Source organism: Trichosurus vulpecula, chromosome 3 (assembly GCF_011100635.1).
Source record: "Trichosurus vulpecula isolate mTriVul1 chromosome 3, mTriVul1.pri, whole genome shotgun sequence".
Lineage (NCBI taxonomy): Eukaryota > Metazoa > Chordata > Mammalia > Diprotodontia > Phalangeridae > Trichosurus > Trichosurus vulpecula.
Window position 1 is genome coordinate 214,455,848 of NC_050575.1, and position 22,653 is coordinate 214,478,500.

The 22,653-nt window shown below is 41.0% G+C and overlaps 2 protein-coding genes across 2 annotated transcripts in view; one reads left to right on the forward strand and one right to left on the reverse strand.

Annotated features, from left to right (window-relative positions):
• The window catches only part of ALK (ALK receptor tyrosine kinase), a 1,045,272-nt gene that overhangs the window by 793,113 nt on the left and 229,506 nt on the right, over window positions 1-22,653 (reverse strand). The gene's annotated exons all lie outside the window — the stretch shown is intronic.
• LOC118841346 (PRELI domain-containing protein 1, mitochondrial-like) lies at window positions 2,238-3,124 on the forward strand. The gene has a single exon (XM_036748719.1). The coding sequence runs from the start codon at window positions 2,345-2,347 to the stop codon at window positions 3,011-3,013; it is 669 nt and encodes a 222-aa protein (XP_036604614.1). The 5' UTR covers window positions 2,238-2,344; the 3' UTR covers window positions 3,014-3,124.

A 22,653-nucleotide genomic window follows, 5' to 3' on the forward strand; every position in this document is an offset into this window, starting at 1 on the left:
ATGATATGAAGTTAATTTGTCATGATTTATTTTTGGTGTTTCCTGGTGATCACCTTTTCCTTTTCTAAGTCCTCAGAAAATCCTCTGTGATTCCTTTCTAGAAATTTTCTGGTGATCAACACCAGGTTCACTGGTATAGAAAAAGGAAGCAGCATAGGAGTCACCCAGTTTAATTTTCTCTATTACACATTTAACACTGCATCATCTAACTCATACATAGCACTAGGTGTAATTGTAAATGCATCTCTATTCCTCATGTTCCTCAAAAAAGAGACAGATCTGATTGACCCATTAAATGTAAAATTCACAGCCAGCCCAATGAGTTCAAATCGATCACTTCAAACACACTGACATCCTGCTCTGTCTGAGATGCTTAACCATAACTCTTTGAACTTTGCCCATTCTGTTTCCTCCAGTGGTTAGAGCTCTCTGATTACTTCAAAGCAACTTAGTAGCATTCTTCCTTCTCATCCCACTCACAGGGGGCACATTACAAACCATCTACCACTGATTTTTTTCTCTACAAGTACTATTCTTTCTGTCCATGGACTAAATTTCCAAGTGTCTCTCCAAAAAGGCTTGAAACTTTTTGCAAGGAAAGTTTTAGAACAATGACATTATGGAAATTGTAATACGAAGATTGCTTTTATAACACACCCTCAGTTCTGGAATCTCCTCTTTGTTATGGGGTATCTTCATTTTCACCTTCCACTAAAAAACATGTCTCTTAAATATCTAGACTCCCCTAGAAACTCCAAGCTCACATATCTAGGAACTTAATTCCTTTTTCTTCTCTTTTTGGGTACTTAATGTTGAATAGAATTAGATTTCAAGAAGAATTACATGATATATTTCCCTAAGTCCCAGTTTCCCCATTTTGCTTGGGTTGAAGTTTGTCAAAGTCATTACTAAAATGTTGCAGCCAAAATGGAGCTCAATACTCTAGATCAGTGGTGTCAAACTCAAGCAGAAATGGGGGCACTAATCTGTTCATAAGGATTTCTGTGGGCCGCATATTGGCTTAGTTTTAAAATGTAATATCATCTAATTGCAATTTTATTAATTTTGCTAAATATTTCCCAATTACATTTTAATCTGATTCAGGCCTCACTTGGGAATATCTCTGCTATAGATGATATGTAACCATGGCAGACTACAGCATGACTATCACACCCTTCTAAGTGATGCTAATAATAATGGATATTATTGTCTATTAAGGCAAATGAAGATCATGTTGGCCTTTTTTTGGTTGCTATGTCATATTGTTGACTCACTTTAAGCTTATAGTCAACTAAAACCCCTAGATCTTTTTCAATGAATTATTATTGTTCCGTTATTCTTAGTTTGTGCAGTTAATGTTAAAATCCAGATATAGCACTTTATATTTATCCCTATTAAAATCCATCTCAATGAATTTAGGCCATTATTCTAGAGTATCCAAATCTCTTTAAATTCCAACTTTGTTGAATCTATTCTAAAAGGACATCAGAATAAAGTTTGACAAATAGCCAATCAATTGATAAATATTTATTAAGCACCTTATTAACTATGCCAGGTACCGTGCAAATACAAATACAATACAAAAAGATAGTCCTTGCCCACAAGGAGCTTATAATCTAACTGGGGAAGACAAAACACTAAAGAAAACTAAAAAGTGGTTGGGGGAGAAATGTAAGTACCTGACAGGGAGGGAGGAGAGCCCTTGCAATGGTGGAGAAGTCAGTCAGAAAAGTCCCAAAATAGTGCAACCAGGTGAGACATGAGAAGATAAATGAATTGATGTTTCTGTTTAAATGGAGGTTTGGAGTTCATGGCACCATCTTCCAGAGAGGCAGAGGATAGTGGTGAAAAACAGGACCAAGGATGATGAGATCTGACAAAATGGGGAGGTTATCACAGTAATGAGCTTTCTGATGTATAGCAGAGAAGTTAGTAAGAGAAGTCCCAAAGTAGTGTAGCCAGGGGAAAAATGAAATACCCTACAGCTTACTAACTTTATAGAAGTTCCTTGATGTACTGGTCCAGAGACCCTATATATAGAAAAGCTAGTCTGCTATGACACACTCCCTTTTTAAATTAAATTTTATTTTATTTTTAGATCTACATTCCCTTCCCATTCCCCCACCAATTGAGAAAGAAAGAAAGACAACATCTTGTTAAAAACATGTATAATGGGGGTCGGGCTGCGGCTGGAAGTGCCCAGCGGCCGGACACCCCCTCATGGCGGCGGCGGCGACGACGGCTTTGGGACGGTGACGGAGAGCGCGAGCCCGGCGACCCATCTCTCCCCTACTCCCCATGCTGTGCGCCCCCTGACACTGCCCCGACCCCGACCCCCGCCGGGATGATGGTGAAGTATTTCCTGGGGCAGAGCATGCTCCGGAGCTCTTGGGACCAAGTGTTTGCTGCCTTCTGGCAGCGTTACCCCAACCCCTACAGCAGGCATGTGCTGACGGAGGACATCGTGCACCGGGAGGTGACCCCCGATCGGAAGCTGCTGTCCAGGCGGCTTCTAACGAAGACCAACCGCATGCCCCGCTGGGCGGAGCGCTTCTTTGCTGCTAACGTAGCTCACTCGGTGTACATCCTCGAGGACTCTATCGTGGACCCACAGAACCAGACCATGACCACTTTCACCTGGAACATCAACCATGCCCGGCTGATGGTGGTGGAGGAAAGATGTGTTTACTGTGTGAACCCTGAAAATAGTGGCTGGACTGAAATCCGACGGGAGGCCTGGGTCTCCTCCAGTTTGTTTGGGGTCTCCAGAGCTGTGCAGGAGTTCGGCCTAGCTAGATTCAAAAGTAACGTGACCAAGACCATCAAAGGCTTTGAGTACATCCTGGCCAAGCTGCAAGGTGAAGCTCCTTCTAAGACACTTGTTGAAACAGCTAAGGAAGCAACTGAGAAGGCAAAGGAAACTGCTTTGGCAGCTACCAAGAAGGCTAAGGACCTGGCCAGCAAGGCCGCCACCAAGAAGCAGCAGCAGCAGCAACAGCAACACTATGTTTAAAGAAGTCATCCTACTGCTTCCCCTGCAACAAGAGGCCCTGCTGCCCTCCCAGATCGCCAGTACCCAAGGCTGAGAGCCTCTTGGCAAGATTTGGCATTGGGCCTGGAGCCCCAGCCCTTGAGACCATCAACCTAATGCAACCCCACAGACAATCCAGCTCTCCTCCCATTACCCGCCCTGTGTCCGAGTTGTAATTTATCATTAAAAATCAATTTTCAGTGCAAAAAAAAAAAACATGTATAACATGGTTGAGAAAAAAATACCACATTGGCTATGTCCAAAAAACAAACAAAAAACCAACAATAACGACAAGACAATCAGTTCTGTGATTATCTTTCTGTCAGAAGGTAGGAAACATATTTCAGTTTGAGTTCTCTAGAATTATGGTTGTTCATTGTGTTGATCAGAATTCTTAAGTCTTTTAAAGTTGTTTCTCCATGACACAATCTTTTTTAAAAAATTGATTAAAATTTTTTGTTACATACTAAGTTCTCAACTGTCTCTCTCCCTCCCTACCTCTCACTGGAGAAGGCCATCATTTGACATAGATATTCATGTATGTATATATGTATGCATGTATGAATGTAAAACATACTATGCCTACTTCTATATATCAGTTCTTTCTTTGGAGGTGGATAGAATCTTCATGGGTCTTTTGTAGTTGATTTGAATATTTGTAATACTCAAAACAGTTTAGTTGTTGTGAGTTATTCTTTGAACAATAGTGCTGTTACTGTGTACGATGTTCCCCTGGTTCTGCCCATTTCACTCTTCAGTCATACCATATTTTTCCAAAAATCACCCGTTCGTTATTTCTTATAGCCCAGCAGTGTTCCACCACAATCAGATATCACAACTTGTTCCCCAGTTGATAGGCATGCCTTCAACTTCTGCTTCTTTGCCACCACAAAGACAGCTGATATAAATATTTTAGGATATATTGATTATTTTCCTTTCTCCCTGATCACCTTGGGAAACAGTCTAATGGTGGTATTGTTGGGTCAAAAATATACACAGTTTTGTAACTCTTTGGGCATAATTCCAGATTCTTCTCCACAATGGTTGGATGGGTTCACAGTTTTACCAACAATGTATTAGTATTCCAATTTTTCCACATTCCCTCCAAAATTTATCATTTTTCCCTTCTATCATTTTAGCCAATCTGATAGGTGTGAGATATCTAGGTTTCTTAAAATTTACATTCTCTATTAAATAATGATTTAAGGCAATTTTTTCATTTGACTATACATAGCTTTGATTTTTCCTCCAGAAATTGCCAATTCATGTCCTGTGACCATTTATCAATTGGGTAATGATCATATTCTTATAAACATGATCTGCTCTTAAAAGTTATTTTCCCATGTTCTAAATATAGCCATCTATAATTATTTTCATTATCAATCTTTAAAAGTGAAACCATTGTCTTTTGAGGCAGTCAACATACTAGTATGGATGGAACACATTTTGTCTCATTCTCCTCTATAGTCTCAGGTGATATGAATATGTTCTCTGAAACTACAAAAAAAGCGAAAACAAAACAAACCAAAAAACTTTTCTGTATTTGTCCTGTATTCTTCACTAGCGTAAGATTGATTTTAGGTTTGAAAGAGAATAATCTTCATGCGGGCAACTTGGTGTGCTACCATAAAACCATAAAGATACCATTGTCTGTGTCCTTGGGAGTAGTGATGCTGGAAGGACCATGGGTAAGAGCTATTGCTTCTATGTATTCAGTTAGAATCATAAAACTTCAGGACTGAGGACAGATCCCGAGGGGCCTTAACTAGAAATCTCCTTCCAAGTTAACATCAATCTCTTAATGACTATCTAGTTAGTTGCAAATCCACCAAACATACACAAGCTAACATACATCTAGCACATATCTTGCCAAAAAATATAGCATAAGATATGCTGGATTGTTATGTCTGTCTAGACTCCAACCCAGAAAAAAATGAACTCCTTTCTAGTTGTTGGGAAATTTAGAAAAGAATCTTATGAATTGATTATCAAATGGTGCCCATAAGTAAGGATTAAAAATGACTGAATTCATTGTTCTGTATGTCCTCTTCTGTCATCATAACACATTCTGAACCAGAAGCTCCATCTGATAAGTATCTTATTGTAAGATGATACTTTCTTACAAAGATTTCTTCCTGAGCTTTTTTTTTTCAAACATGGTGGCAAGAAAACTCTAATTTTTTAAAACATAAACTCAAGAGAAAATACTATCAATAATGATTGTTGCAGTAGCATATATCAACTGCAGGACCGTAGCTTGACAAGTGACAGTTTATTCCCCATGGTCTTATTCTTTTTTTTTTAATCTCTTAATCATTATTTATTTAATATTTTTAGTTTTCAGCATTAATTTTCACAAGAGTTTGAATTACAAATTTTATCCCCATTTCTACCCTCCCCCACCACTCCAAGATGGCATATATTCTGATTGCCCTGTTCCCTAGTCAACCGTCCCTTCTGTCACCCCACTCCCCACCCCCATCCCCTTTTCCCTTACTTTCTTGTAGGGCAAGATAGATTTCTATGCCCCATTGCCTGTATATCTTACTTTCTAGTTGCATGCAAAAACTTTTTTTTTGAACATCTGCTTTTAAAACTTTGAGTTTCAAATTCTCTCCCCTCTTCCCTCCCCACCCACCCTCCCTAAAAAGGCAAGCAATTCAACATAGGCCACGTGTGTATCGTTATGCAAAACCCTTCCACAATACTCATGTTGTGAAAGACTAACTGTATTTTGCTCCTTCCTATCCTATCCCCCTTTATTAAATTTTCTTCCTGGACCCTGTCCCTTTTCAAAAGTGTTTGCTTTTGATTATCTCCTCCCCTTATCTGCCCTCCCTTCTATTGTCCCCCCTTCCTCCTTCTTTCCTGTGGGGTAAAATACCCAATTGAATGTGTATGTTATTCCCTCCTCAGGTCAAATCCGATGAGAGCAATTCACTCATTCCCCCTCACCTGTCCCCTTTTCCCTCCCAACAGAACTGCTTTTTCTTGCCACTTTTATGTGAGATAATTTACCCCATTCTATCTCTCCCTTTCTCCCTCTCTCAATATATTCCTCTCTCATCCCTTAATTTGATTTTATTTTTTTAGATATCATCCCTTCATATTCAACTCACCCTGTGCCCTCTGTGTGTGTGTATCTATCTATCTATCTATATATACACATACATACATACACACATATATATATATGTATGTATGTATGTATGTATGTATGTATGTATGTATGTATATTCCCTTCAGCTACCCTAATACTGAGGTCTCAACCCATGGTCTTACTCTTGAGGAAGACTCAGAATGGTTTGAGATTTACTCATGACACAAAGTTGGGAGAGAGAAATCATATTCTAGTGAACAGAATCAAGATCCTAAATGATCTTGACTGTTGGGAACATTGAGCCTGAAACCAAACAAGATGAAATTTAACAAGGATAAAGTCCTACATTTAGGACTTTAGTGGCACATATGCAGAATGCAAGAGATACAACTTGGCAATATATTCATGTGAAAAACACCATGTTTTAGCTGACCATAAGTTTATTGTGAATCATCATTAGGATTTGGCTACATCAAGAGCTGTGTCTAGATAAAGATTAAATAATAGTATCACTATGGCCTGATTTTCTTAGAGTGAGAGTCTTGTGTTCAGTTTTGACTGATTTATTTGAAGAACATTGAACAACTGGCATGTGTCCAGATAGAGGTGACTGAGAAGGTGAGAAATCTAAAAACCATATTGTAAAATAATTGACACATATAGGTCTTTAAAGTTCAAAGTGATTTGAATACATTTTCATTTGATATTCACAATTAACCTGTAAAGAAGAGACTATATGTTTTTAGGAGATCATAGATTGAAACTAGATACTCTTAGACCTTAGGAATCAGCTAGGCCAACCCCTTCACTTTACAGATGAGGAAAATGATGCCCAGGTAGGTAAAGTGATCTGCCCAAGATTACAGGTTAGTAAGTGCCAGAGCCATTTGAGTTCAGGTTCTCAGACTCCAAATAGACCGTGCTTTCTACCTCAACATTCTGGCTAGGACACACGCAAAAATCATTTTATTCTCTAAAAGGAATCATTATCCCCATTATATAGATGGAGAAACTACAGGCCAATCAAATTAACTAGCTTGTTCATGGTCATACTCTTAATAAGTATTAGAATCAGGACTTCACCTGAAGTCTCTCCTGACTCTGGTACTCTGTCCACTTGATTATATGTCCTTCCCCACTCCTACCACCACCACCACCATCATCATCTATTGCTTAGAAATGACTTCCTGATTGGTCTCCCTTCTTCAAGTCTCTTCCCACTCCAGATTATTCCACAGTGATTTTCCTTAATCATAGATCTGACTATGTTAATCCTCTTCTCAATAAACTCCAATGGCTACCTATTGCCTCTAGGATCAAATATAAACCTGTCTGTATATCCTTTAAAGACCTCCACTATCTGGCCTCAAACTATCTTGCCAGCTTCATTATACATTATTTCCTTCCCTATACATGTTCTAACCTAGTAGTTGTCAATCTTGCGTGTGTATATGTGTGTGTATGTGTGTGTGATTGGCCTCTTTGGCAGTCAAGTGAAGCCTACGGACCCCTTCTCAGAATGTCTATCAACGTACAAAATAAAATACATAGAATTACAAAGGAAACGAGTTATATTGGAATATAGGTATCAAACCATATTAAAAACAAACAAATTCATGGACACCAGGTTAAGAACACCTGATCTAATTAAATTGACCTTCTCTCACATATGGTATTGCATCTCTCATCACCTAGCTTTTGCACTGGCTATTCCCCATGCCTGACATGCACTCCTCCTCCTTTCCTCTGACTCACAGAATCCCATTCTTTCCTAAAGGTGCAACTCAGTCACTACCTTCTACATCTTGCATTTTCCGATTCTTCCTCCTAGTGCCCTCCCTCCCTCCCTATCTTCTATTCAATCACCTTATGTTGATTTATTGTTGTTCTGTATATTCTTATATATGTACCTGTCTCCCTTCATAGCTTGTAAGCTCCTTAAGCCTCCTCTCATGCACTGTTTCATTAAAAAATTTCTGTCTCCAGAAAGCAGCACAATTCCTGACATATAGTAGATACTTAATAAATGCTGGTGGATTGATCAGAGGCAGCTAAGGGATATAGTAGATAGAGTACTAGATGTCGAAGCAGGAAGGTCTCAGTTCAAATCAATGCTCACACACTTAACAGCTCCTCTAGCCGGGCAAGTCGCTTTCTGCCTTCCTTAGTTTCCCCATCTGTTAAACGAGGATGACAGTAGCAGGTAGATCACAGGGTTGTTATGAGGATGAAAAGGGATTCCACATGTAGAATGTTTTGCAAGTCTTAAAGCACTATGTAAATGCTAGCTACAATTACTGTTGCCATTGTTAATACAATTATTATATAAGAACTGAGAGAATGGAGGATGTTTAACCTGCAGGAGAAAAAGCTTGCTAGTGATCTCAAACTAAGTGAAGAGTTGTTATGTGAAAAAGAAAGGTCCCTTGTCCTGAGTTATTCTGAAGAGCGGCACTCAGACTAATGTTCCAGAGAGTCAGATTTGGCTGACTCTTAGGAAGAACTTTTCAACAGTGAATCCTGCCTAGCTGTGAACTGGGCTGCCTCATCCATTACAATCTACTTCCCAGAGTTAACGAACAAACATGTATTAAAATAAGTGATGCTCTTAGGTGCTAAGTGGCAATGGAAAGTGAATAGCTTTTATGAAAGCATCAAATATAGTAGAGAAATTGTATTAGGCCTCACAATGCTGTAAAACTCTCATTTGATCTAAGAGGAAAAAAAATTCCACAGTCAGTGCCCTAAAGTCACTTGCACTCCCCCCCAAAAAAAACAGAATGGAAAGGGGGCTGAGATATGTTCTTGTTTGTAAGTCCAACTCCTTTGCTATAAATAGATAATGAGTCCATTTTCTCCATGACATTTGTCTCAGAAATGGGTACCTGACAAGGCCCAAACACTATTTCCTCTCTCTGAATCAGAGAATCATTTATGAGACTTCACTTCCCAAACAAGAATTTTATTTTGCTGCCATCTTTTTTTTAACAAAAGTCCCTGATGAAAATTGAAGGATGGTTGGTATACAGAAAGTTTCCACTGCCAGACTGATTCCTCTGAGCTAGAAAGCAGTCAAAGCAGAAGGGAACGAGAGAGGAGCTCTATTTAGTAAGGCTTTTTAACTACATGACTAGAGTTCAAATTTGGGTTTGGAGGAGGGAGAGGAGCAGAGCAAAGATGGAAATTATTCATCTGAGATGCCATAAGACCGAGCTGATTTTAGTCATCCATGGAAGAATCAAAATATCTTCAGCAATAAAAAAGAGACCTGCCTCCCATAATCGAAGTGAGTTTATTAGACCTCCTCCATTCTAACAATTTAACTGCCATCAATACCCTTGTTGGAGAAGTCACACTGATTACTTTGTCTGTCACTGATTCTAAGATGAGATTGGTTCTCATTTTCTTGTCTTGGCCAACTCTGCTAGAGGCCTTAGTGGTCATAGGTGAGTGAGATTGGAGCAGAGATGCTTGGTTGGCTTACTCTGCCCGGTGTTCTCTTCCTGCTGTGTGAATATTATTTCTAGACTGATTGCATAATAATCATTAAACACAAAGTGCACACCTCTGACCAATCAGCAGCAGGGCAGACCTTCTGAGTGATTTTCTGAGTCACAATAACAATGACATTTCTTTAGCACTTTTACAGAATTTTACAAATCTCTTTCTCCACAACCACCCAGGGAAGACAGACATTAAAAACAGGGCTATTCTTATTTAAGATATGATAACTACAATGGGTTCTGCTTGGCTTGTGGACAGGATATCTGAGAGAGGAGAGATGCCGGGGAGCCTGACCATTGATCATCTGATGCTCAGGATCACAAGCAAGGCACACAGACAGCGAAGAAACACACACCCTGAGGAAGAAAATGAGGCAATGAGCAGGAGACCACTTCAGGCGTTTGTAAAAACCAGCCCTGGAACATAGGATAGCACCTTCACCAGGAATGCTATATCTACTGGCCTGACAGATGGACATTTAAGCCTCTAACTTATTCGAACAAATACTAAAGTTTACATAAATTTACTGGAAAGCACAACAGAAAAAGATAAATGATAACAAAAAAGAATAATAACTGGCTTTTATATGGTGCATCAAAGTTTGGAAAGCAGGTTACATAAATTATCTTGTTTGATGCTCAAAACAACCCCATGAGGTGAAATCAGACCATGGACATTATCACCCCCATTTTACAGGGCATGATTGAGGATCAGAAGGGTGGAATGATTTCATCATGCTCACACTGCAAGTAAGTGCATAGGGCAGGACTTTAACTTAGGTTTTTTCCTGACTCTGACTACAATTATGTGGATTGGAACTTTTTGAGTGGCCAGAATCAAAGAGTAGTCTACAATGTTTTGATGTCAACTCTTGTGGAGTTCTCCATGGAGGGTGGGTAGGGTTATGTACTTGGCATTGTCCTTGGTATTAATAACTAGGATAAAAGCATAGAAGGTAAGCTTTGCAAATGTTAAAAAGTGAGGAGACAGCACTAACAGAGGCAAGATCCAAAGAAGCCATATCTCAGTAGGCTAAAACCCTGAGCTGAATGCAAGAGCAACATATTTAATAGGGTTTAATCTTAGACTTGTGTTCAGAAATCAACTTTGCAAATACAAGACAGGAGAAGCCTGTCTAGAAGGCCATTCATCTGAAAAAAATATTGAGGGTGAAAGTTAACAGACTGTAGGTTCCATATGCACCAACAATGTAACATGGCTGGAAATGTATAAAGGGAATGTAAGCTTAAGTTACGTTAAGGAAAACATGGTATCCATGATTCGGACATTCAGTCTCACTGCATTCTGCTCAGATCACCTCAGCATCACTATGTTTAGTGCTAAATAACACACTTCTAAAGATTAAAAACTCTTTAGAAGCTAAAGAACATTCAGAAGAGAGTGACTAGGATGGGGAAGGTTCTCAAGATAGTACAATACAGAGGTGATTTGAAGGACCTGGGGATGCTTAGCTTGGAGAAGAGAAAGAAGCTTTGACTGTGAGTGGGGAGAAGAGGACGTGGTATAATAGGTGTATTCAAGTTTCTGAAGGGCAAAGGTGTACATTAAAGAGGAGTCAAACTCATTGTTGTAGGCTCCAAGCCCCGCAAGTCCCCTAAAAAAAACAAACCAAAACAACAAGTAGGGCTTGAACCAGATTAAAATGTCATCAGGAAATATTTAACAGAATTAATAAATAGAACACAGATATTCCTAATTTGTGTATTTCTAAGTCAATGTGCAGAAGGCAGAGACACATATATGATTTAGCAGCCCTGTTTCTATTTGAGTTTGACACCAATGTTGTAGGGTTTTGTCAAGGCATAGGCTGGTGGTGTAGATAGTTTCTGAGGCCCTTTCCAACTTTGACATACTGTAATTCTATGGAGACCAAAAATGGGATTACCAGAGAAGTAATAGGAATCTATAGATTTGAATTCTAGCTTTGGCTCTGCCACTAATGAGCTGTAACATCTTTGAACAATTCTCTTCACTTCTCTGGGCTATAATATAATACAATAAATATAATATAGTATAACATAATATAACATAACAGGGATTATACCTGATGATATTTAAAGTCTCTTCCAGTTCTGTGATATTATACCCATGGCACCTTAACTGAGTAGGGATAAATGGCCCAACTGGGGATGAATTTCATGATTTAGGATCATCTATTATACAATGATCTATAATATAATCTAGATTTTGAAAGGATCTCCTAGGTCAGAATCAGTGTTCCTTTCATGACAGCTCTAGTGGAGGTAATAAGCACCAACTTAATTCAATGTAAGACAAAACCCCAGTCCCAAGGCTTTCCTCCCCATCCATCATGGTTTCCCCTAGAAGCTCTCAGTTGCTATCTGGTAAAATCCTCCCAAGTGACATCTTCATTTCCTTTCCCTTCCTTAAATAAAAATGTGTCTGTAAGTACTAAAATAAGTATGACAGTCTAGAGAAAGAATCAAACACAACCCATTCTTCCAGTTTCCAGAGGGGGAAAGCCACAATGGTTGGCCAATAAACAGGGCTCTTAATGTGCTGGCTGAGGTTCGCTTAAACACTTATCAAGCAAAAACTCCTCTAGAACTCCAGCAACATCTCTGCCAGTATCACAACAATGGCTGAGCTCCAGGCAATGGAAAGAGAAAAAAACCAGTATCGCTGGGATATAATCCAATCTGGGCAGGCTTAAACAGATGAAGAAAAACACATGTTCTGGCTCTGCTCTGGGTATTAACTTTTCCTAACACTGCGTTTCGAGGCCTGCCTATCCCTACAAAAGAGCAGAAGACAAATCCAACTTTTTTATCTTGAGAGCCCACAAGGTGACTGAGCTCTCCAAAGCTTCACATTCACCTTTCCCAAAGTTCACAACCCAAGCCTATTTGATTGGAAAGGTTTATTCAGTTTTACTTATAGATGTGATAATTCAACCTAGAGACTGAGTTTTCAGAGAAATCCCATCACATGCCAGTCTTGATTAATCAGAGGATCCCAGCCCACAACAAGCAGTTAACTGCATTAGGAGGATGGGGACCAGCCGTCATCGTGAAACACATCAGAAGTGGTGTGAGATTAACGAATAAATGAACCAAGAAATATCCTTCAAAAGGCAAATCAGAGCCAGGGCAGAAAGAAGGGTGAGGGTGAGGAGGAAGGGGGAACATGAAAGCCCTGTGGCACCAAGGGAGGGAGAAAGAGGGAGAGAGAGAGAGAGAGAGAGAGAGAGAGAGAGAGAGAGAGAGAGAGAGAGAGAGAGAGAGAGAGAGAGAGATTGAGACCTCTACACCGGTTATCAAAAGCATTTTAGTATTGTAATTAGAAGAGCCCAGGGATGGCTTCCTGTTTGACAAAGCCCTGGAACATGACCCCTAAATTGATTTTAAATCCCTGTTCAGAGAAAACTGAAATGATAAAACGTAGAGCACCCTTTAGAGACCATCTGCCACAAGCAACCCAACAGATGGAGGCTTAAAACTCCGTTAGCCTTTCGATGGACATAGTTTTCGTTTAAACTTTAAGGGAATTTACAGGTGTTAAATGAGTTCCCAGAAAATAGTCTTCTTTGGCTGACTTCAGCCTGAAAAAAAAAGAAGACCGAACTTTGCTGGTCTGCTAACATACAACGCATAGCACTCACCAAGCCAGTTCCACAGTTTGCATCAGGGGTCTTGGAAAATGAAAGATTCTTGCATCAGAGATGGTGCTGATACATAACATATTTTATTGAATTGAGCAAATAAAAGTAAAACAGTATTTCAAAGACCTTTTTTTTTGCTTTTCTATAAATGCATAGGTAGAAAGCTTGGGTTCAACAATGGAAATGCCATAGGCTTAGTTCTCTTATAAACTTATTGTCAATTTCTTACATGACTTAAGGCAGAGAAATCAAACCAGCAGCCAAGGAGACTAATTTTAGACAACTGACAGCCCTTCCCTGCAAAGTCATATTATGCAGCCCTTTTCTCCTTCTTCAGACAGATGTATAATTGGGTTAACAAAGTGAAGAAACAGAAGCATTCATTAAGATAGTTTTGAAAAGAGATGAGTGCTACAAGCTCAAACTAAAAACACTGAGAATTTATTTGCTACGATCCAGAACATCCTCCTTTATTCTTCTTACTTCTGGCCCCAGCTCACAATCCATTGAAAGTACCTGTCCAAAGCATATATACTGATGACTCACTGCAACGTGTTATGTATCTAAATTATGACAAAATATAGGCAATCTATGCTTTTCATCCTCTTTGTTTTTCATATGTGGATTGTCAAAATGATCACTTTTTAATGAAGTCCTGGAGCAGACTCCATAGTGTTTGGGGGTGGGGGTGATTTGTAAAATATTCTCAAAGAAGATAATTTCGATAATCATATTATCAGTAAGAAATTCTATTTCAATTCTGTGCAAAGCCATTCTCTGTAACATTGCAAACACTCCAGTTGGCTGTTATCCATCACAAAATGTATATATTTTTTTCAACACTCTTATCCCCTCTCGTGATGTCATACTGCTGTGAGGGTACACTTTAACTTCAGAAAAAAAAATTGTAATTGATCCAAATCCAAAGGGAAGGGAAAAGATGCATGTTGGGTGCAAATAGGGTTGCAACATATTAGAAAAAAAATGACATGCTCTATAAGAGGTACAAAAGACACAGGATCATAGATTTAGAGGTGGAAGCTGCCTCAGAGCCCACCCAGTCCAACCTTTTCATTTTCCAGAGAGGTTAAGCCATTTTCCCAAGGTTACACGGGTAATGAATGTAAGGCCTAGGATTAAAACCAAGGTTCTCTGATCCCAAATCTGGCATCCCTTCTATTCTACATCGTTAATCAAAGGCAGCCAGTCACAGTATCACCTTTGTCATTTCGATGCCAAGAAAGAATAAGATGTAAGGGCGAGGGAAGATGGTCACATGGATTTTATATGATCACTTCAGGTCTTTTTCAGCATAAGCTTATAATACCACCTCATCACTCTCTCTCTCCTTCTCTCCCTCATTGTTAAGTCACCATCCAGCTCCAGATACCCATCCTTGTAGCAGGGCAATAAGGGAGAAGGGGAGGGGAAAAACAAGGAGGAAGCAAATCATGAGTTCGGTAGTTGCCATTCCACTCTTTCCTGACAAAGTCAGGAAATGTTCTCCTTAATTGGCTTACACAGCAAGCCACGTTTGAACCAAGGCTACTATCCAGGTCTCCAGACTTCACCCTAATATGTCATGCCATCTTCCTTCAGAAAGTTTTTCACACTGAAAAGAAAACATGCTTATCTCCTCTGCTAGCCAGACAACGCCTTAGGCTTCATCCCCTTCCCTGGAAGGAAAGTGCATTCCCAACAACAAGCAAAGGAACTCTAGAACACGAGAACATGGAACAAGTGCATAACACTGAACAGAGCCATGACTAGGATGGTACGGCAGCTAGGTTGTATAATGGATAAAGTGCCAGGCCCAGAGTCAGGAAGACTCATCTTCCTGAGTTCAAACCTGGCCTCAGACACTTACTAGCTGTGTAACCTTGGACAAGTCACTTAATACCGTTTGCCTCAGTTTCCCCATCTGCAAAATGAGCTGGAGAAGGAAATGACAAACCACTCTAGTATCTTTGCCAAGAAAACCCCAAATGGAGTCTTGAAGAATTGGACATGACTTAAAAATCACTGACCAACAATAACTAGGATGAGATGGCCAGAGTTTCACTCCTGGGTGCTGACATCATGGTGGTATATTTCCTTTCCCTTCTGCTTTCTCCTTCCTCGAAGGGAGGAGTACTGCTTCACACCTCAAGTACATAGTGTGAATGCTCTGAAGTAATGACTACTCTCCTCCTGCACGAAAGCTGGGGGTGAACTCTTCATTGCTCCCTACCTCTACAACTGAATTTGCTTTTGGTGCAATAATTCCTCCTTAGTGGTCCTCTTTCTGGATTCCTCTCCCTCATCTACCTTCATCCAGTAGTATACCAGAGAATGGGATAGTAATTAAGAAGGATATTCTTATTTCCTGGAGATAGCAAAGACTAGCTATAGCAAGACCCTTGAGTCCTGTTGAGCCACGGGGGCTTCTACCCATTCCCGAGTGCACTTGTAGGAACTAAGACTGATGGACCTGTAGGCATTTATCCAGCTGCTTTAGACCCAATTTTTCTCCTAGTCTCCATCTTGTTTGCAGCAGGGATACAAAATGTCTCCTTTGAAGTCAAAGGTGCCTCCTGGCTCCGAAAGGAACAAAGAGAAAAGAGAAGGAATTTGGGAACCTTAGAACCACCGATACAGTCAAATCCTCTCAAACATTTCCAGCCCTGGTAAATGGACAAATAAAATCATTTGACAATTATTACCTCAGATCTGGAAAGCAAAGTCATTTTAGGAGATGAAACTAATCTTAAAAAACGATGAGGTTCATTTGATACTTTCAAGGAACCAAAGACCCGTAAGCATCTCCCCATCAGAACGACTCTACCACTTTCAGGGCAGGGGCCAGAGGGTGAGTTATAGGGGGCAGAGAAAACAGGCCACAGTAAGCATTTACTGAAGCGAGGGTAGCAGACCAAGTTAAGATCAATGATTTCCTTGATTACTCGGCGGCTTGCTCTCCAGGCTGGGTCTCAGTCTCAATTTCTATTCCTATCGGCCAGAAAAATAAAGATTGTTTACAGAGCTGAAATAACACCTGCTTGGTTTATCTTATTTTAGAAACAATAAAAGCGTGGGGGTTGGAGGGATTAATGGAAAAAAATCAATTGTGTTCTTTCATGTTGGAAACATTAAAAAAGGAGTTGCCCGGCTCTCTACTCTAAAGCCCAATTTGGCTTTCTATTAAGGCAGGGTTATTTCCAATTTCATCCTATCACTTCTCAAGGTTTAAGCTGGACGAAATACTATATCCACAATGCCCTTGGCTCAACATGTGAAACTCTTGACTGGTCAGTTGTTGACAGATAGACGCCAGGCTTCCATGAGGCCAAATATATGATTAGAGACTGAAAAATAATTTTTTTTTAGCAGGAACACATAGACACAATATACAAGCTGAGACAGGCCAAGAGAACTAATTCTCCCTTCAATAAATTGCCAGATCTTGTCAATTCTATCTCTACAATGATTCAAAATATCTCTCCTCCATGACATTCTTACTTCTCCCACCCTGGTTTGGGCCATCATCACTTACAGTGAGTGGCCTCGTAACTGATCTTCCTACCTTCGAGATGATGCCCCCTCCCCCAACCTCCCCTCTACCCCCCTCAAGCCACTCTGCATATCGCTGCTAGATTAATCATCTTGAAACACCATTTTCATAATTTTTGTTCTTGTTCAGTCATGTCTGTTTGTGACCCAATTTTTGAGGTTTTCTTGGCAAAGATATTGGACTGGTTTGCTATTTCTATCTCCAGCTCATTTTACGGACAAGGAAACTGAGAGAGACAAGGTTAAGTGACTTGCCCAGGGTCACATAGCTAGTAAGTGTCCAAGGCCAAATATTTGAACTCAGGAAGAACGGTCTTCTTGACTCCAGGCCCAGCACTCTATCCACTGTACCAATTAAAAGTCCTTTTGTATAAATTGAGGGGTGGTGTAGTGACCTTGGAGTTCAGAAGACCTGGGTGTAACTCCTGGCTTGGCCATTTATGAGCTTTGCAACTCTTGGCTGTTTCTTTATCTGTCAAATGAGGGGGCTGGATTTGATGACCTCTGAGGTCCCTTCCTCAGCTCAAAATCTGTGATCCCATGACCTAGTCTAACCTCTTCATCTTTCAGAGGAGGAAGGGGAGGCCCAGCAAGATGAAGGGTCTTCCAGGAGGTCACATAAGCAGAAGGGATGGGATTCAAACTCAGGCATTCTGACTCCATGGATCCTGCAGTATTCTGCATCTCACTAAGAACCTTGTAGTTCCCCTCTAGTTAGTGCTTACCTGGCTGCAGGCTAAAGTGTATCTGGTTTACAAAGAATCCGGTTCTGTAGACCCTGCATGCTTGCTATTGCTTGGGGCTAGGGTTCCCTGATAACAGATGGCTATCACGATAGCCAAGGACCATCTCCCAGTGGGAGCCTTTAGACACTTCAGTAGCTGGAGCCCATTCAGTGGGCCTAGGATAGACCAGTCCTATCCCTCTGGTATCTTTGCTGAGTTTCAGTTTATCATCCAGAGGTGGGGCTGAGGTGGCTCAAGCTCATTTGGTGGCTTTTTCTGTTCCTGAATCAGGCCAAGTGTGGCTTTTGTGCTCACACTTCCTTTCCAGAGAGCATCAGAGCACAAGGGATAATTTTTCATTAGTTTTACTTTGTTCTTATTTTGGGTGTGGGAGTTGGGGCGGATAAACCTACAGCCTGCATGTACCATAGAGAGGATGGAGGAAGACAGTAAAGGTCTGAATAGGTCTCAGGAGGGTAGCTAAGGTCCTGAAGGCCAACAAGGTCATGTTTGAGAGTGAATATCATTCTTCAGTTAGCTGGAATGACAATGCTTACGTTTTGCCTACACCAAACCTCTTCTAAGACAATATGACCCATATAGAAAGCCTAAAACTTTGAATCTGATGAATGCCTTGGAAGTCACAGAGCCTAACCACTACCTGAAGAACAAATTCCCCTTGTAAAAACCTCTAACAGCTAATGCTGTCCTGTTGGTACAATTATTTGCAAGGGTGTCTACCTCACTAGAATAGAAGCTCTTTGAGGGCAGGGACTGCAGTTTTTCCTTTCCTTGGCATTCTCAAGGATTAGCACAGTGCCAGGCACATAGTAAGCACTCTATAATGGTAGGTTAACATGGGCTAACTGATCATAAGAGGCCTTTCCCGATTGTTATTGCTGGGCTGTGATCGTTACGTATTTCTTGTGTCCATGTCGTTGACATAGTGGATACAGAGCTGGCTTTAGAAAGGAAGTTTGTTTTGTCTGACTCTTTGTGACCCTACAGACCATGGCAGACTAGGCCCTTCTGTCCTCCCCCATCTCCCCGAGTCTGTCCATGTTTCCATGACACTATCCACCCATCTCATCCTCTGCTGTCCCCTCCTCCTTTTGCCTTCACTCTTTCTCAGCATCAGGGTCTTTTCCAATCAGTCCTGTATTCTCATTATGTGAACAAAGTATTTAAGATTCAGCATTAGTGTTTGACCTTCCAGTGAACAGCCTGAATTAATTTCTTTAAGTATTGACTGATTTGATCTCCTTGCTGCCCAAGGGAGTCTCAGAAGTCTTCACAATTCAAAAGCATCAAAGGCAGAAAGCCTTAGTTTCAAATCCCATCTCAGACGTACATTAGCTGTGTGACCTTGGACAAGTCATTTACTCATTGTTCTAGAAAACTCTTTAAGACTAGACATTTCAACTAAAGGTGTACTTCCCCCCCCCACCCCATCTTTAGCAGAAACCAGGCCTCAAGGTCGGTCAGGTGAGAGGTCAGAGGCTTGTGCGCATGTGCATGCTTTTTGAGAAGGCAGTCTGGGGAATTAGAGAGGCCAAACCCACTTGAACCAGTTCAAGCTTATCTAGGGTCTGGTCTTGGTCAAGAATCCAGGCCTACTGATTTGCATAATTTGCATATGTTAAAGAGGAAAAGTAGGGGAAGTAAAATAATGTAGTTTAATCCTAAACTAAGACAAGGAAAATCTAATTAACTTTACTTTTGCTTCTGTATCATTATTATCCTATCTATATAAACTGTATAACCTAGGAAAACTATGTAAAAAATAAAGATTGTAAAGTAACTGTAACTCTGGCAGGAGTGGAGGGAATGGGTACCCCTGCTCCTGCAGCTGTATCAGCGTGAGTGTTCCAGAGAGCACTACACCCGATCTCTCAAGGAGCATAATAAAATGCCTTTCTCTGCCCCTCCCCCCCAAAAAAAGAGACCTAGACATTTCAGAGAAGATGCAGGCACGTACTGGCAAGAAGAAATTCTCATCAGGAGTTCCCCATGCCACTGAAATTAGAGGTGCAAGCTTTATCATTATGTTCTGTATTTACTTACGGATAAGTTATATTCTCTTACTAGAATGCAATCTCCTTGAGAGCAAGGGCTGTCTAATTTTGGCAATTGTTATTTTCTGTGCCTGGCACAGAACTGGCATTAATCAGTGTTTCTTATTTGCTTGGTTAATCTAGCCCACTACTCCTCCCAAGAAAGCATATTCCAGGAGCAGGGAACCTGTGATCTCAAGACCATGTGTGGTCTTCTAGGTCCTTAGGCATGGCCTTTTGACTGAGTCCAAGTTTTAGAAAACAAATTTTTTTATTAAGGGAATTTGTTCTGTGAAGTTTGGGTTCAGTCAAAGGGCTGCACTTGAGGACCTAGAGGGCCACAGGTGGCCTTGAGGCCGCAGGTTCCCCACCCCTGGCTCCTTATTCTGATTGGATAACTGTAACTGTTGGGGGAAATGTCACCCACATGGACTAGATCTGGAACGTCTCTTCCCTTTGTTCACCTCTCACCAGGTAGGCTAACAAAGGAGACCAGATTTTTGGACCCAGAATGACATTGCTAATCTGCATAAACAGGTCTGTGTTTCTCTATGAGATGAGCGCAAAAGTATCAGCCTCAAGGGTACCCCAAAGCATCCACTTGGTCCAGTCCTCTAATACTACTAAGGAAAAATGTAACAACACTGCCATTGTGTGTCCACAGGTGTCCCCAGTATGATACAGTGATTGGAATCCTGGATACGGGGTCAGGAAGACCGGGTTCAAATTCCATTCTGGGCACATATTAGCCGTATGATCCTGGGCAAGTTAGTTAATCTCTGAAAGCAGACGGGTGGCAGAGTAGATAGAGCACTGGGCCTGGAGTCAGGAAGACCCGAGTTCAAATCCAGCCTGAGACATTCCCTAGCTGTGTGACTTGGGACAAGACACTTAACTTGTTTGCCTCAGTTTCCTTATCTGTAAAACAAGGATAATAATAGCATGTCCCAGTATTGTTGTATCAAATAAGATAATATTTGTAAAGCACTTAGCTCAGGGCCTGACATACAGCAAGCATTTAATAAATGCTCATTCCTTTCCCTTTCCTCGCCTCTGTTAGCCTCAGTTTCCTCATCTGTAAAATTAAGGGGTTAGGCTCAGTGGCTTCTAAGGTCCTATCTTAATGCTATGATTCTTTATTATGAATATTACCATTTCGTGGGTAGGGAGCCTGAGACCTTACTCTATGCTGAGTCTGGAGCAGTAACAGAACTTCACTGCAGTGCATGGCACCGTTACAAGTTCCATGATATAAAAGCAGTGCCTGACTTCACTCCCTCCACAGGGCAGCAGGCAGGGAACTTAAAAAACCAAAACCAGAAAAAAACTCCCAACCCAATTCCATTGTTCCAGCCCCCGTGTGCCGTGCCATGCTGCCGATGGCAGCTGTTACCAGCGTACAGTGTGTTTATTGTTGAGTAATTATGTTTTGCTTTCATATTGGCAAGGCTATTATTTGCACCCTTAGGAACTGTGGACATCTTGTGTGCACAAGTGAATTAATGTGACAAAGGCTGGGGAGTCGTGAGGCATTGACTTACGATCACCTTCATCGGCAGGGCTGCCCCATAAATACACACTTCTGTTCTTTGTGGTTCCTGTCGCTAATGTGCTTATCCAGCTACAAATTCCATTAGATCATGCAACCAAATGGGCAGCAACTCTGGGAGGAAAACGCAGAGATAAATGATGGGCCTATCTTATTATATGATATTGATTCTTACTCTGAAAACCAAGAGTTTTTCCAACGAGAGATAACCAGAGCCTTCAAGAGCACCCTAAAATTGTGGAAGCACCTTGAAGGCTGTCAAGAAGGAAAAATCATGCCCATGTGGTACCAGCGGCTCACATTTCTATCCTACTTTGGGCTTTTCCTCACAACACTATGAAGGAGATAGTGTAAGTATTCACAGGTTCTTAGATTTAGTATTGTAAAGCACCTTAGAATTCCTCCTGTCCAGTTCCTTATTTTAACAGGTGAAGAAACTGACCCCCACCCCTGCCCCGAGAGTTTAAGTGATTTTTCCCCAGTCACGAGGAAGTAAGTGGCAGAGCCAGCTCTGAAACTAGTTTAGCTGATTTCAAATTCAGCAATCTCACCATTGCATTGTTAATGTTGTTAACATGCCCATTTTAAAGAAAAGGAAACTGGAGTCTTGGAGATGGTTAAGTGATTCGGCCACTATTCCATAGCTAGTGTCAGAACTAGAATCTGAATACTGATCTCTTGATTCCAACACTAATTCCACAAAATCTTGTTCAGCCAAATGGTTCTACTAAGTAGTTTTTCTTTCCCTAGTAACTCCCGGTACAGGAGCTCCATGACACAGCTAGGGGCATAGTGGTTAGAGCACTGGGTCTGGAATTGCTAAGACTTGAAATCTGGCCTCAGACATGTATCAGCTGAGTGACCCTGGGTGAGTCACATGACCTCTTTCTGCCTCAGTTTCCTTATTTACAAAATAAATGGTTTGTGATGTTCAGTCATTTTTTCCATCATGTCTGTCTCTTCGTGACCCCATCTGGGATTCTCTTGGCAAAGACCCTGGAGTGGTTTGCCATTTCTTTCTCCAGCTCGTTTTACAGATGAGGAATCTGAAGTAGGCAGGGTTAAGTGATTTGCCCAGGGTGACAGTGTCTGAGGCTGGATTTGAGCTCAGCTCTTCCGAGCCTGACATTCTATCCCCTTCTCCATCTAGCTGCCTGGTCACTTGCAAAGTGCTATGTAGACGCTAGTTATTATTAGTATTGTCATCAGTCAGTGTTGTTGGCTAGACTCATAGAGTGGCATGGGGCGGGGGTGGCGGAGCTCTCAGCAGTCCTTTAGTCCTGACTCATATTTTACAGAAGAGGAGACTGAGGCCCAGGGAGGCTGTAATTTGTCCAGAGCAAAGGGAAAGTTCATAGAAGAGTCATGAACATAATCTAAGCATAAGAGGGCCCTCTGAGATCGTTAAATCATTCATTCAACAAACACTTATTAAGTGGCTATTATATGTGAGGAACCCTGATATACAAAAACAGAATGACCCCTCCCTCCTCTCAAA

Bases quoted from the DNA above. Each gene is read 5' to 3' on its own strand.
- LOC118841346 (XM_036748719.1), top strand. From the start codon at position 2,345: ATGATGGTGAAGTATTTCCTGGGGCAGAGCATGCTCCGGAGCTCTTGG.